This window comes from Seriola lalandi, unplaced genomic scaffold, assembly GCF_002814215.2.
Source record: "Seriola lalandi dorsalis isolate HSWRI2012SDOR001 ecotype SW California unplaced genomic scaffold, Sedor1 jcf7180002054524, whole genome shotgun sequence".
Lineage (NCBI taxonomy): Eukaryota > Metazoa > Chordata > Actinopteri > Carangiformes > Carangidae > Seriola > Seriola lalandi.
Window position 1 is genome coordinate 1,442,023 of NW_019525077.1, and position 16,962 is coordinate 1,458,984.

The 16,962-nt window shown below is 38.3% G+C and overlaps 1 protein-coding gene across 2 annotated transcripts; it reads left to right on the forward strand.

The window, feature by feature from the left end:
- Positions 1 to 7,512: 7,512 nt before the first annotated feature.
- On the forward strand, positions 7,513 to 10,594 carry cxcl13 (chemokine (C-X-C motif) ligand 13). 2 transcript variants are annotated; one of them, XM_023414324.2, is made up of 5 exons: positions 7,513 to 7,638; positions 8,412 to 8,523; positions 9,093 to 9,173; positions 9,686 to 9,745; positions 9,925 to 10,594. In XM_023414324.2, the coding sequence occupies exons 1-4, from the start codon at positions 7,572 to 7,574 to the stop codon at positions 9,738 to 9,740; spliced, it is 315 nt and encodes a 104-aa protein (XP_023270092.1). In that variant the 5' UTR covers positions 7,513 to 7,571; the 3' UTR covers positions 9,741 to 9,745; positions 9,925 to 10,594. The 2 variants fall into 2 exon arrangements, with proteins under 2 accessions (XP_023270092.1, XP_023270091.1); XM_023414323.2 differs by lacking the exon at positions 9,686 to 9,745.
- Positions 10,595 to 16,962: the final 6,368 nt, after the last annotated feature.

Below are 16,962 nucleotides of genomic sequence, written 5' to 3' on the forward strand. Positions count from 1 at the left end.
AACATCAAAATGGTGTTCAGTAGGAAACAGATGGGACTGACCCACCAGAACTGCAACCTGGAGCAAAACGAGACTCGTAATAAATGTGTGATGCTGTGACCTCAGAGACAGATGTACTCGATGACAACTTAATTGTTTTAACAGGTCAGGTTGGTGAATTACTGTTTTCATTATTTAAATTGGTAGTTGCACAAGACAAATTAGAAAAGCACAAACTCCTAGTATCTATCTCTAGATACTGTATTGATTGATTATCACTGTTGAAGGACGGACACATTTAAACATTTCTATCATGTTTGTTGTTAATTAAAGCCAACATAGAAAGTCTTGTGATTAATTACAAATTCAGGAAAACTTCAATGTGTTGTGATTTCTATACTGTGTGTGCTGCTACTGTCAAAATTCAAAAACCATCAACAAAGCAAAGCTTCATAAAAAACTTTATTTCACATTAAAACTACATTAATTTCAACAATTTACACCACTGGAGACGTGTACAAAAGAATGTAATAAATGGATGAATTAAATAATGTGTGCAATTTACAATCAACTGTAAGTGACAAATTAAAAATAAAAGTCTGCATAATAAAGAGAGGTGGATAAATCTTATTTAGTAACACGTATAAATTATAGTAAAAATGTAAAAATAATACTTCATAGCTAAGTGAGCCTGACAGGTTGACTGTAAGCTATTGCAGCCGTCCATAAGTCATTGAGGTGAGGTGCAAAAAGTCCAGGAGCCATTAATCATCAGTCTTCGTGTGTGACACAGTTCACATGAAGCAGACAGTCTGAGGGAGAAGCTGTTCTGAAGTCTGTTCATATTCTGCAGAACCAATTTAAAACACAAGGTTAGAATATGTTTTACACTGTGGTTTTACAGTATAACATTAGCACACATGCTAACTTCAACTACAATAACATTACAAGTTACTCCTCACATATATGATATTTGCCAAACCATTAAACAAGAAGACATTTGGTCACTTAAGAGCAGTGCAATAAGCTGAAAACACACCTTATAAAGTATTTTATAAACCATAGTAGGCACAGTGTCATCAGCTGCCTGGTGCAACAGTCAGAAAAACAAGGGGTGAAAGTTTTGCTTTTGTTTTAGGCAACAGACAAAGTGGAAATCCATGTTTTCACACCTTCTGCCATCTGCTGATGCACAGCGCACTTGTGGTTGACACTTTGGTTTATCGGCTCAGTCTTGTCAGCTCTCACCTACTGTAGGTTACATTAAAATATTGCAGTTTTCCTGTATGTGAGTCAAGAATCCTACATGATAAAACCAGTACGAAACTGTAACTGGCAGTCACATTTAAATACAGATGTGTTAGCACCACAGTGTGTGGTTGACAGTTTCCTCTAAGGAAGACGCAAACGAGGAGATTCATCAGCTTATCAGTGAAAACAAGACAATTGTGAGACTCGACTGTTAAACATGGAACTTCCCTACCATCAGAAAACTGCAATCATCTTCCCCACTGTTGCCAAATTGTTGATATTTTGGCCTGACTTTTAGATGTTTGTGGTTGGTGTCTGTTTATCTTGGTTTTAGAGGAATTTATGGCACTTAAGGGAAAGCTTTTATTGCCCTTAATGTAACATGTTGTTGACCTGTCTCTCCTCTGCTCCATGTGTGTGGGGAGAGGATAAGTAGCATTTAATTTTGTTTGTTGTTTTGTCTTCTCCCCAGCAGCACTGTACTTCGCTGAAACACTGAGCAGGCTTCAATACTTGCTGAACTAAGCAGTCTGATTTACACTGCACTCATCTCTGTGGGTGGGCTGACCTTTCTGACATTGAAAATCGGGAAATTGAAATGCTTGCAAATGTTTCCTTTGTTGGGGCACAGATTGGTTTCACTTGTTGCACATACTGATATAGTACCCTGAACATGCTTATGAGAAGAAGGCTGAGTTGGTTTATTCTGTGACAACCTTTCATGACCTTTCTTATTTTCTGCTCGATCTTTACTCTTGCTCTACTTTTGCTTCTGCAGTAACACAGCGCACAGTCTCCTTTAAGTTCTCCTCTAGGTTTTGTTTCATCTTGAAATTGACAAGAAGTGAAATTGAGTCTTTGAGTGGTGCTAATGTTTCTTTTTAAGAAGATTTGGCTTAAGGTGAAAGGGAAATCAGTGCAGGGGCTCATAGTTTTGGGCGGAAGCAGTTCTCCTCTTACCCTAAACCTCCAGTTAAGGATTCCTGTCATACACTATTACTGAGTGGCAACTCTCCTCAAACCTTGTCGTTTCATGGATTCTCCGACACAGTCTTCAAACCTCATACCTGCCCAAACAAGAACCGAATGTTCACTCAGCATCTAATATCCCAAACTGTGACATGTGCCGATGTCATGAGATAATCTACGTAATCAGAATCCAAAACATTGATCCACTGACAAGGAATAAAATCTGAAGAGTTTGGGAAAGTGACACAGGAAGTGACTGTTGCATCTCTGCATCCATGAGACTTCACTGTTCTGATGTGAGATTAGCTAAAATATATCCCACAGGTTAAAGGTCACTGACCCCACGAAACATGTTTTTTTTTTTTCAAGAATTCATACTGTAATCATGGCCAAAATAAACGTATTACTTTTTAAGAAATTCCTTCAAAGTCTTCACTATATACGATATATATTATGAGTCTGAACAGAACATGGATTTACACTCCAACGTGACCAGTTGCCTAAAATAAATAAGATGATTAAAACAACCAACTATTTTTACATTTTTGTTAAAAAAGGAAATCTTTTTCAGGCTGTAAAAAAAAATATAATTAGTCGACTAATCAGTTCCTGGATCAACTGTGTCAAATCTTTTCAGTCAGTGATTTGTTTTGACCTAGCGTTTCCTGTTTATTGCAGAGATGGTGTTACTGTGGAATTCTATATGCATATGTGTGTGACTCACAAACTGATTGTATCATTTCCCCCTGTTTTTCTTGCTTTTTTTTTCAGTAACTGTCAGATCACTGTAGCCTCTGAATTTTGACCTCTTTTCATTTCCGATTGCATATTAAAATGTTGCTGTGTGACGCATCTGTTCTGTTTCAGTCCTTAGTCAGCTGATTGCACAAAATATAAAATAATATTTTAAAATCAAACATACTGGGTGTTTGTGTTTGCGATCTATGTTGTCCTCATGTTTGGATATGATGGAAAATCCACTTTCTGCCAAATCAGTCTTCTTAATGTGGCAGAACATTTGTCCTCAGCTTAACCAATCAGAACCAATGTAATATCAATGTAAAATCACAAAAGTTGATTTGTCTTGTATCAGAAAGATAGAAAATTAAATGTGTCCTCAACCCTGATTTTGAATCATTGAATTAATTTTACAAGAAAAATGGGAAATGAAAAATGCTGAATTTGATTAAAGTGTGCCAAAGATCCAAAACGTTCAGCCAAGGTTATCATATATATGCTGAGCTTGTTTTGTTTTTATGCAATACTGGGTGGTGTGCCGTGATTTTCTGGGGAAAACAGAACAATCGTTTTGATAAACCGCAGCAGAGAATGGGAGGAGGCAAGAATGGCTGACATATTAGAACTTGACAGTGCTGACTGACGATCAGTTCAAAGGGGCAGCAATACACTTTCACCAAACACTTTCCAAGACAACACAATGGTGTGCTGTTGAAAATAAGAAAGAATTAATGAAACCCCACGTGAAATAGTCAAGGGGGGGGCTGCCTTACTGCATAATTAAAAAAAAGAAAGATTCCAGAAGACAAGAACAATTAGGGCAGCTGTGGTCCAGGAGGTCAAGTGGGTCGTTCACTGACCAGTAGGTTGGTGGTTCGATCCCCGACTGGCTGTTCCTTCAGTGTATGGGTGTGATGTATGTATGAAAGGGATTCTTTCTCAAGCAGGACACAAAAGATGTACGCTGTGCACACAAAAGACCGTTTAGAGCGAATGGTTTATCATACATTTCCCATGTCCCCGACCTGCCTGTTTGAGCCACATTCGGAGGTGGTCAGGGACAAATGGAGCCACATAAGGAATAACGCGTCAAATGCTTTTATTATTATTATACAGTGGGTACGGAAAGTATCCAGACCCCTTTAAATTTTCACTCTTTGTTTCATTGCAGCCATTTGCTAAAATCAAAAAAGTTCATTTTATTCCTCATTAATGTAAACTCAGCACCCCATCTTGACAGAAAAAAACTGAAATGTAGAAATTTTTGCAAATTTATTAAAAAAGAAAAACTAAACTAATATCACATGGTCATAAGTATTCAGACCCTTTGCTGTGACACTCATATTTAACTCACATGCTGTCCATTTCTTCTGATCCTCCTTGAGATGGTTCTACTCCTTCATTGGAGTCCAGCTGTGTTTAATTAAACTGATTGGACTTGATTAGGAAAGGCACACACCTGTCTATATAAGACCTTACAGCTCACAGTGCATGTCAGAGCAAATGAGAATCATGAGGTCGAAGGAACTGCCCAAGGAGCTCAGAGACAGAATTGTGGCAAGGCACAGATCTGGCCAAGGTTACAAAAGAATTTCTGCAGCACAGTGGCCTCCATAATCCTTAAATGGAAGAAGTTTGGGATGACCAGAACTCTTCCTAGACCTGGCTGTCCAGCCAAACTGAGCAATCGTGGGAGAAGAGCCTTGGTGAGAGAGGTAAAGAAGAACCCAAAGATCACTGTGGCTGAGCTCCAGAGATACAGTAGGGAGATGGGAGAAAGTTCCACAAAGTCAGCTATCACTGCAGCCCTCCACCAGTCGGGGCTTTATGGCAGAGTGGCCTGACGGAAGCCTCTCCTCCGTGCAAGACATATGAAAGCCCGCATAGAGTTTGCCAAAAAACACATGAAGGACTCCCAGACTATGAGAAATAAGATTCTCTGTTCTGATGAGACCAAGATTGAACTTTTTGGTGTTAATTCTAAGCAGTATGTGTGTAGAAAACCAGGCACTGCTCATCACCTGCCCAATACAATCCCAACAGTGAAACATGGTGGTGGCAGCATCATGCTATGGGGGTGTTTTTCAGCTGCAGGGACAGAACGACTGGTTGCAATTGAAGGAAAGATGAATGTGGCCAAGTACAGAGATATCCTGGAAGAAAACCTCTTCCAGAGCGCTCAGGACCTCAGACTGGGCCGAAGGTTCACCTTCCAACAAGACAATGACCCTAAGCACACAGCTAAAATAACAAAGGAGTGGCTTCGGAACAACTCTGTGACCATTCTTGACTGGCCCAGCCAGAGCCCTGACCTAAACCCAATTGAGCATCTCTGGAGAGACCTGAAAATGGCTGTCAACCAATGTTCACCATCCAACCTGACAGAACTGGAGAGGATCTGCAAGGAAGAATGGCAGAGGATCCCCAAATCCAGGTGTGAAAAACTTGTTGCATCATTCCCAAGAAGACTCATGGCTGACCTAGCTCAAAAGAGTGCTTCTACTCAATACTGAGCAAAGGGTCTAAATACTTATGACCATGTGATATTTCAGTTTTTTTTCTTTAATAAATTTGCGAAAATTTCTACATTTCTGTTTTTTTTTTGTTTTTTTTTGTTTTTTTTTTCTGTCAGGATGGGGTGCTGAGTTTACATTAATGAGGAATAAAATGAACTTTTTTGATTTTAGCAAATGGCTGCAATGAAACAAATAGTGAAAAATTTAAAGGGGTCTGAATACTTTCACTGTACGTGAAACAAATATCCTTCACAATTACTTAAAATATCCCAGCTAGGTCCCACATTTAGATCATGAATGGATAATTCAATCTTAAACTTTCGGTTTCTTCTCTTCACCCACCATCTTGTGACTGTTCAGGGGGTCTCCCCCAGCAGGGTTTAGTATTTACCGTACACGACGGAGCTCATCTAAATTTAATCTTGGAATATACATCTCATTTTCATAAACAGGAACTAAAGTCTAATTTTGGGGGTGATAACAGTCCCCTCAATCAATTATTTACCAGAAAGGATGTGGTTATCAGCTAGCGACCTCCTAGGCAAATACAGAAGTGCAGCTCTGCTCAAGTTTGGTTCTTGGTACTCTCCAGTATTTTCTGTTCCTGATTCTGGACATGTTGAATCCAGACTAATGCAACTAAGTCATCTTTATCTGTCCTGTGCTGAAGTTCCCTGAGTCTGCTCTGGATTTAACCACTCTCACATCATGACCTAATCCTGTGTCTAGATGACACATAACTTGTAATCGAACAGCTTGAGGTGGTGTCCTCTGCTGTTAGTAGAATGTTTTTAATGTTGGCACTGGTATAAAATCCATTTGTTCTACTTAGTTGACGCTTGGGTGCTGTGCTTTGGTGCAGCTCAAGATAAAATGGTGTTTGAATTAACCTTTTCTTACTGTGATTTACATTTTGAATGTGAAACTGGAGGTTTAAAAATATCTGCATGTCACATACAAGGTCAGGCCAGGGACAGCAGTGAACCCCTTCGACCAGCTGTCTGGGATTGTCAGGGACTTCCCTGAATGTCAGACAGTAGTGCTGGGGTAAGTTACATGAAAACTGTAATCAGTTTAAAACTTAATTGTAATGGCATTATTCTATTAAGTACTGTACGGCAAAAGTAATGCCTTACATCACTTATTACTCCATTTTCATTACCAAGCTGTCATCAGAGGTGCATTTAAACAACTCCAAATCCTTCACACAAAATATTCAGTTCAATGACCGCTCATTAACAATTGATTATTATTATTACTGATAACCATTACCCAAGGAAAAAGATAGGGCAGACAGGTGAGGTGATGCAAGAGGTCGGTTATCTCATTCCTGCTTGTTATCCAACTCCAAGGGACTACAGATGAAAATTAGCCTCTCTGTCTAACTCTGGCATATTTTCAGAAATGTTATTAATATGCATTGTCACTGTCAACTAAAATGAATAAAATAAAATAAAATTAGATGATGTTATTGCTAGTCAAGTTGACTGTTCACAGCACTGGACAAGACGACCCTCAGGCCGCCAGGAATTTAATGTTCCGTCTAAAAGTTCAGATCAGATCTGGTGGATGATAATATAGAAATGTCGTTTGAGAGCTGAAGTCCATCATTCACATTCAAGGCTAAAAAAATGTGTTAATTAACTTTTTATCTCCAGTTACTAACACTGTCCTTCATATTATCATTAGTCAGCACTAGACAATTATTGCAGTCAGTGTACAGGTTACTCCTGTCTGATGGCAGGAATACTTGCAACTGCCATACTTTGCATCCCACATGGTGCCACTGTGGCATTAGTATCCAAAAACAGCCCAAATAGTGAGTGAATATAACATAATTGTAAAACCATATATTTATTTTATTTGCTGTAATAAAGAAAACCTGGCTGATAGATGAGTAAAATACACCCACAGAAGGACGGAACGAAAATTTAGCTCACTAAGCAGAAGCCCCTAAAAATGCAATTTTTAAATTTTGCTGTGTCAAGACAGGAAAGTGTAGAGTTCTTCCTACACATACTTCCTTATTTGCTGCTTTATAAACCCAGACTGTACTCTATTCACTCTCACTTCATTCTCACATCCTCTTGGTGCTCAAAGATCAAAACAACCGCCAAAATGATGCCCAAACCACTGCTGCTCCTGGCTGCTCTGACTCTCTGCTGCTGCATCATGACTATCCATGGTAAGAAACTTTTCTTTTACATTCAATGACATGGTTACATTTTTTTAAAAACCAACTCTTACTCTTTTTTCTTCAGGTGTCTAGTCTCAAAGATGTTTTCCTCTGAGGGTGTAGTATTTTTGCAATCAAAGTTAAAGAAACAATAAGGCGTCGTCTGCATACAGTGATATTTTACTAATCTATAAGTTGGACAACATAAAGTGCCAAAATGCTTTTACTTATTAATTTTGATATCTTGCACTCAGCAGGCATTTTAACATAAAATATATAATATTCATGTCATTTATATTCATTGTGTTCAAACCTTTTTCTCATTTTAATGTTTAATCCTTTTCAAATCTCTCATTAGTGTGTTGTAAAACACATCAAACTACACCACTTATATGTATGTTAATAAAAGAACAAACCTTTGTTGATCTTTTAATATAATGGTTGAATATAAGTATTTACTTTTGAGTGTGTTGAGTGTGAAAATGTATTTCTTGACCTTGAAGGAAAAAACAAAAAAACAAACAAATTGGGCACACGTTTTCTGCAGCTTTCAACCACATTTCATGTTCTTCATCAGTCAGCGGAGTTTGATGATATGGAGCATAGACCACCAGCCGTCACATGACCTGAGGTCCATATTTACATCACCTCATGACTGATTATGAGATGCGGTTGAAAGCTCTAAGAGCAAAGCTACCGCTGGACACTGAGTTAGAGGTTTTGTCAACCACAGCAGAATGACATGATAATTAAACTGCTTTTTAAATTTGAATTTTTCACAGCTTCTCCCAGGTGTAAGTGCATACGGACCAGCTCTAAAATAATCTCTCTTAAGGCTATCATGAAAATTGAGGTGCTTCCTATTTCCGGACAATGCCGCTGGACTGAAATCATGTGAGTACTCACGATTGATTTAATAAAAAAGAAACAAATACTTTATTAAGCAAAGTGTAGTGAGTATAAAAGGTAACAGGACTTGAAGAGTGGCCCTTTTCTGTGTTAGTTGAGTAAAAGTAGCAATAACAGAATGTTAAGGGAAAATTATAAAGTAAAAAGCAGTATTTAATCTGCTGCTTGAGCTGAGTCATTTTATATATGATTTTGGTGCTTTTTTTTATCTATGGATAGGCTTTTGAAATTTTGAAATTATCATATACATATTTACAGTATTTGTAAAATCTTTATCTGCAAAGAGACTATAGTAGTTGTATAGGAACAAAAAGCACAATATATTCCTGTTTTAGGCATCTTTACTAAGCTAAGCTAATCAGCTCCAGGCTCCAGGTGGCACATCCTTATGAACTAAAAGTGAAAGTAAAAAAGTACAAAATTGCACAAAATGGAAAAGTTATCAGCTGGTACATCAAAATAAAACATGTACTGACTCACCGCTGAGACAGGTTTACTCATATGTGTGCAATGTGAGAATTTCTCCACGATGTAATCCCTCTCTTTCGCCACAGAGTCACCAGGAAGAACGGCATGAAAGTTTGCATTGATCCATCGACGCCGTGGATCAAACAGCTGCTCACCAACTTGCAAAAGTAATGACATGCCTTGGTTCATATCTTTGATGTGATTGTATTCAGGATACATGAATATATTATAGAACAACAATCATTTCAATTTACAATATCCTGATTTAATTCACAATTCAAGTTAGTGTTGAAATGAGCCTCTTAAAGGTGAAGATGTGATTCTTTGCTGTGTTTTTTTTGACTGTACAGTGTACGGTGGTGGTCATGGAGATGTTTTGGTATTTCTATCTTTGGTTTCCAGATTTTTTCTAAAAACACTTCCAACAGATTCTGATGAGTTTTTTTTATCTTAATTTTTAAAAGGCACACTTATTCCTCACAGTAGCCAGTGGTGGCGCCAAACACCCAAACTTCCCTCCACCTCACTGTTGATGTTTTAAAACTGAACTACAAACTGTGACACATGAACAGTGAGCTGGGAGAAAATTTCTGGAATTTGAAAAGACACACTAAACTATAATTTTCCCTGCCCTCTGCCATGTCACTGTGTATTGACTGGTATGTTGTTGTGTCTGAAGGAAGGACTGTGTCAAAGGAAGGGCTCGCTCTTGTGTTCACCATCAGTTAGTGTGATAACGGTAATCAAAAATTTGCACTTTATACTAGAATCCGATTAATCCTGTATATTTAACCACACGGTTATTTCATCCCTGATCACCACACAGCAATAAGCCACTGTATGTGTTTCTGTTTCTGCATTCTGACCTATTGACTCACTCATCAACTCATTTCTCGTCTTCTTTTGTTTTAATTACAGGAAAAATGAGGCCCCCACTGAAACCACTCTGTCACCCACTGCTCCTACCTCTGTCTTCTGATCACATTTTGTGGCAACATTTGATGTAGCAATGGTTCCATTTAATTCAGTGAAGCTGTGAATTAACTGTAGGAGGACTGAGCCACTGCCCAACTTGAAAAAGTCGGTTTTGCAATTCACATTTTATACTATATAACACCTTCAGCTTACAGTTCTCTTCAACTGATTCAGCCTTTCTAGTGTTATCCTTTGGAAAAATGATAATAACTACAGTCATATGGTCTTAATGCTTCCTTATATGCTGCTCTGCTTTAGCCTTTTAAATGTAGCCTATAATGTGTTATTGGGGAGCTCATTAAACAAACAAAAAGCTATATTGCCCTATTGATAGATTGTACTCTGAAATTAAACAGTTTAAATGTGTTAAATGTGTAAAAGTTTCCATTTTATTATCAAAATCACAAAGATATACTGTGGTGTAATCAAACGATTTCAAACTTCTTTATAACTGTAATTCTGTACAAATTCCTTCTAGTAAATTTGACGACACATTGTGAAGGTGATGATTACATTTCAGACGGTGCTGTTATCTCTGACGTGCTTTTTGTTGTATCCATGACTTGTGTGTGTGTTTTTTTTATTATAAATAAATAAAGCACAGACAAAAAGACTCTTCAAAAGTGACATGTTTATTGCCTACAGGAGGTGGGGGGAGAGTGTGGGGGGTGTGGAGCAATGATACAGGTGCTGTTGAGCATGTTTGGTTTCAACTGAGGTGTAACTGCTCACATGTCAGATACAGATACTCTAGCCTCTGTAGACGTCCATCACTTCATTCATATAAATATCAGTGGTCGTGAGGGTTCAGTTAGCAGCTCTTGGTACAAAAACGTGGGACGTTGCAGGAAGCACTTATTTTTGTCGTGTGAAATTTGGCTAAATACAACATTTGGTTGTTTTTATGATTAAAAGATTTGCACAAATTCAAATTATTATATTATTTTTGAGATTTGTTTTGGTAATACTTTTCATAGTCCCTATCAGTGTTGTGACTGTTGCCCCCAGGAGCCACTGAGGCCCCCAAAACAGCTGATACCAAATAACTGTTTTCCATTTTAATCAAAATTTCAGTTTTCCAGGAATTGAGAGAAAACTGATTTTAGTTGGATTAAAATCCACATTTTTCTTTTTTGGCAAAAAAAATATGACAATAATTTCGATAATAGAATTATTATTAGTATTGTTTGATCTCATTATTTGTTTTTATTTGCCTTTGCTTTTATTGTTTGTTGTTTCTTATCCCTGTTATGCACTTTGTAACTTTGTTTTTAAAAAAGTGCTATTAAAATTCAATTTATTAATATTTTATACATTTATGGAGCATGTAAATGTTTTGGAATACATGTAGTTTTGGTAATTATATGGAAGCATGAAAATTAGGTGGTCCTCATCTGACAGTGGTGAAACATCCTGTAGTCATTTTGATTTTAAATAATGTGGATTTCATTTGCAGTGTAATTTTCTTTTATAAAATACAATTTAAAAAAAGAAAAAATTAATTTGGCAGCTTTCACAGATTTGAATCTTTTTTTATTTATTTATGTATTTACTCATTCATTTATATTCATCCTGTTTTTGGGAGGGGGGGTGAGGGTGTTAAAGGATCCCCAAAAAATGCTTCGCCTGATGACACAACTTCACTTAAACATTTAACTGCAATGTGCAGCAGCAACTCAGCTTGCAAAACGAAAGTAAAAAAGGACGTCTACAAAGGCTACATCTGTATTTTTTTTTTCTTTTCACAACCAAGTCAGCACCGCCACCTACGTCAGACAAACTTCCTCGCGTCCTCGCAGGGTGAACAGAGACTTGTGTCACTGCTGTTTTGCAGCTTTTTGACATTTATTTGTCAAACATGATGCACACTTTGGATTCCACAATACAAAAACCTGCTGTGTCTAACGTTAGCAGCTCTTCACCACAAAGCTGCAGGTTCTCCCTCCAGACAGACGCTCACTGACTGGTTCCTCACGTCTGCTGCGGAGGCTGGGAGGACTGAAAACCAATGTGGTGAAGAGCTGCTGGTCTGGAAATAGAAACTTAACATTTTAGTTACATATAACAGGTTTAAGTGCAGTTCTTTAAAATCCTCTTGAGAGATAATGTAGCACCTTTGTTGGTGTCTGCTGGTGGCTGAGAGTCCTCGCCCAGTTTCACGTCACTTACTACACATGAATAAAACAAATCTGCTGAAGTTGCCGAAAGGCAGCAACTTTAAAATCATTTTTCTAGGAATGCTACAAGGAAAAAAAAACCTCATTATTTCCAGAGATAACCGCCTGGCATTCCTTATTCTTCACACTCGATATTGCCCAAATTTTGAAGATAAGACAGGAAACTGAAAATTGTTGGTTAACTGTCAAACAAACTGACGGGGTTAAGACTTTTTAAAAAAGTGTTTTGACACCTTAGTCTCTGCCCCCTTTGTAGACCAAATCTTATTTTGTAATGATCTCATTCCAGCAAATGAACCAGTGCATTAACCTGTGGTCAGTACATTAAATTTAAATATCTTCTACCATGCATTTTAAAAGGTCATATCAACTCAGTTCACTTGCATAATCTCAATTTTCTAAGAATTAATTTGGTGTGATGTTTTTGAATTCCTTTCCCACGACACTGTTTACAGGCTAATACACTGGGAGGAGATCATTCACGTAGTATCCTTTAAGCTCATGTTTCCTGGTTTGGATGCACCGACCTGTCAACGAACCCTTCTTTCAAATGCTTAACACTTTGTCACATTAATCCTCCCTTTCCTCCCAGTGAACATCGCTGGGCGTCCTATTGGCCACCAAAGACTCAGAACCTCATGAAGTGACCACACTGGTGTAAACTTAGTCTGAAAAAACTCAACAGTGGAGGAAACAAACAAAAAAAAAACCCCAAAACAAAAACAAACAAAAGAAACCAGGACCAGATATTGAACAACAGGATTTTTTTACATTCAGAAATCGCGTGTGATGGCGGTTGTGGTAATCCTGTGGACAAGACAGCGATAGCTCTTTGCAATGGAAATCTGTAAAACACAAAACCCACCAGGGAGAAATCACAAACAAGTGAGAGTGTGCATTTCAGACCTCTGGTAGGAACGACCGATTTGTCCTTGAACGTTGTGGATACAAAAAAGCTGTTTGTTTGTACAGTCTGAGGTGAGCAATGATTCCTCAGTTTCAACTCCTCATGATCACAACCCCCAAAAGGTTGGTTCAGGAAGGATTGGAGGGATGAAAGGATGGATGGATGGATGGATGGATGGATGGATGGATAGATGGATGGATGGATGGATGGTGCTGGGTTAATCTCTGAGCGTCTTGGTCTCATGGGCAGTGCTGCTGTTGGAGAAGTTGTACAAACTAGGCACGTTGTTTGTAGAAAAAGAGGTGCGCTCTACAGAAACAAATCAACAGCTCAAATGCTTACAGGTAGTGATAGCTGGGTATTACTGTGGAGGAAAGTAAAAGAAGTGGCTGTGCATGTGTGTGAAGACAGATGTGAAAGGGATCTGGAAAGCAATTTTTTTTGGGGGGGGGGGACTCAAAAGGGAGACAACAAATAAAAAGAGGAAAACAAAAAAATAATAATAATTTTTATTAAGCGTCATCTCAGTGCACAAAGCTGTGAGATGACACTTAAATGTGCACTGGAGAAATAAAAGCCATCAAGACAAACTGCTTTTAAACCTACAACATTTTATCTTTTTTCTTCTCAAAAACTTGGTAATACTGAATTGTACAAAGTACCAGTTGAAAGACTGCATGTTGGAGACAGAAAATGCCCGTAGTTCAAAAACAAAGTTGGACAGAGACATTTCATCTCTACAAGAGTATCATGGACAGGTGGAGGTGGTATTCACATATGAGATCTTTAGTGCACCGGGCAAAAAGAAAAAGAAAGAAAAAAAAAAAAAAGTACAACACCAAGTACATCTTTGACTTGTGAGAAAAAATACACCCCTTTATCCGGAGAATGGTACATTCCCCTCACAGATGCGAAAGACGCCCTGTCGTCGAAGACAAGTGTAATTTATGTACAGCTGTTGTACAAAATCAGAAAAACCCTGTGGGGTGAGTTTTTCAGGAGTGAAGTATAGGCCTCAAAATGCTCACAAAAGATCCCACGCCTCCAAAACCAGAGGAGGCGCTCGTGCAACTGAAGCAAAAAGCCGACACTGCGCGTTCCAGGCCAGTTGAACTGATCTGAATGCCGTTCATTTAAAGCTGAGGTTACTGGGCGCCATGTTGTGCTGACACCATTTATCCCAATAATATAATTATGGCTTTTTTTTTTCTTTTTCAAATAGCGAACAGAGCAAATGCTTTGACTAATTTAACTAATTCAATCTCATAAAAGGTCAGGGTTTACTAGACACTACAGCCATGAAATGTGCCAGATATGTTCAACACTGTGACTGGCACCCCCCCCCCCCCCGGCAAAGATAGAGCTGGGTATCAATTCTGAGTATTTTGTTTCTGTATCAGTTTAAATGTGTCTAAAAGCGCATTGACGGGTCTTTATAGCTACAGTAATTCTTTCAATCAGATTGTCGCCAATTGTGTTTTATTTTAGGAAAAGCAGCTGTACTGACAACTGACACTTTACAGCACGAAAAAAAAAAAGACATTTTCTTGTGACCCTTCGTGTGGGTCCCGAACCCTGAGGTTTGAAGCCACTGGTTTAGACGACATTAAACAATTGAGAATTTTTGTAAGGGACAAAAATCTGTTACTTTTTTCAAACTTTTTAAAAACTTTCTCTAAACATTGAAAAAAAAAAAAAAAAAGAGTATTTTTGTAGTGTTGAAGTGCTGAAACAAGGGTTTGTATCAAGGTGTGGCGCCGGTATCGATACCCAGTCCTATCCCTGCGTTCATTCATCTTGTCGATCCCACACCGATTCGTGAACCTCTCTAAAAAGCCTTACAACAAAACCAAATAAGTGATGTTTTTAAAACTCCAAAGTGTCTCCAAACCAAATTTATCTGAACACCTTTTGCACTTTCTGACGACTCTAAAATTAGACAGATTTTGCACTTCCCAAATTCTGGGAATGGAGCAAAAGTGCAGCAGTAGTTCTATCAAAAAATGCACAAAGACGTGGGACTTCTACTACGACAGCGACAACGACATATATGTATGCAAGTACATACGTTACCTGTGCTTATAAAGGATTTTCAGAACAATAGCTTCCTGTTTGGTTTTGCTCGTACAACGCGACTCTGAGAGTCTTTAGTTTGAGAGGTACTGCTCGATGCATAGCATAGCCCTGAGTTACAACTTACATAAAGGGCTATTAGTTCTAATCATCTGACACAAATATACAAAGTTTAGAGTCCACAGGAATCTTAAACATTAAGAGGCTCCAACAACCAATTTCTTAGTGAGCCGTTGGTGAATACATTCGGCTCCTGAACTCGAATCATCAGCAGATTCTTCTCAGGAGGATTATTTTTTTTCTCTGGCATCAATAAATAAATATTATTTTATTATCGGCAGAGCATAAGTCACTCGTTCTGGGGAGATTCTTTGGCCATTCAGGTGATGGGGAAACAGGAGGACACTCTTTTAAGACCGCAGATGTTCAAGACTTCAAAAAGTAAAAATGTAAAGCGCATTCTTTGTCAACGTCAGGGGTTGTGTTACAAATATCTCTCATGTCTTAAAACATGTTTTTCAAAGCAAGTCAAAGATTGCGTGCGTCATTTGGGCTTAACTGATTGTTTTCTTAGTTCATAGTTTCTGCAGAAAACGCCTCTTTTAAACTATGGTGAGCATAAATCAGCCAAGATGAAAGCGAAAATACCTCTGCAAGTAAAATCTTCAGCAACGGTCGAAGGAGAAGGTTCGAGACCCGTATCAAAGAAGAAGTGAATGCAGCTGAATGCGGCAGCTCAGTGACATCCACGCAGGACTGTGAGGCAGCTTTCAGGTTGAGATTTGTTACCTGGCGAGGAGGATGAGTCAGGTGACATCCTCTCCAGGCAACATGATCCCAAACGATGTGGAAATGTGATCCAGGGAAGGAGTACGTGGGATCGTTCGCCATTTTCCACAAAGCTGGCCTCAATTCGAAAGCCCCCTCGAACAGTGCATCATCAATATTATCAGTGCTGTAATGTGACCAAAGATTCATAGGCTGTGGCATGAGATGGTTCAATACTCTAATTCCCATACGAAACACAGCAGTTTAGTGTTACAATGACGTTACATTACTGATCATGCCCAGTCAGAACTTTTCAACCTTAAAAACTGCAGTAATATAATAAATGACTGAAGTGTTTTTGGTGTTTCTTGGCTGATCAGAATTTAAAATATGCGCTGATGTAAACAAACCTTTCACGTTCCTCCTACAACATTCATAACTTAAGATTCAGCTGTTTGTAGTGTTACTGCTTTTTATTTTTAAATACCTGTCAAGTTTAGTTTGGGAGAGATGTCCAGATTCCAGTTCTACAAGACTGTGAGTTTAACACAGCATACAACATGCTGTGGTGCAGCATTAATATTATGTTGTGTTTTTACTCCTTAAAAAAAAAAAGAAAGAAAAAAAAAAAGATTTATTTCACAGCTACGTGAAATGAGAGAAGAAACCCAAATGAAATCCAGTCAATCAGCTGATATTCGTGTAGTAGATTTGTCTTAAAAAAGGTAGATAGTATGAGTTAAGGTTTGTTGTTTTTAGGAGCAGAATCTACAAGCGGTCATGATCATGTCTAAGGCAAAGAAAAACAGTTGACATTGGGGTCACCATTTCAGCTTCATCCCAAGCCCAACATTTGGTATCAAGACTTTTCAAGGGGAGGGAGAAAAAATAAAAATAAAATAAACATTTACAGTGTGCAAAAAAACACAAAAAGGAGCAACAAACTGGGCGAATACTTCACTCCTTTTAGGTAGGTGTGTCTTAGGATTGGAGGGGGTTGGATGGTGTCTGAGTTTTAACATGATTGGTAAACTGTACAGGGTCCTGTATAAAGCT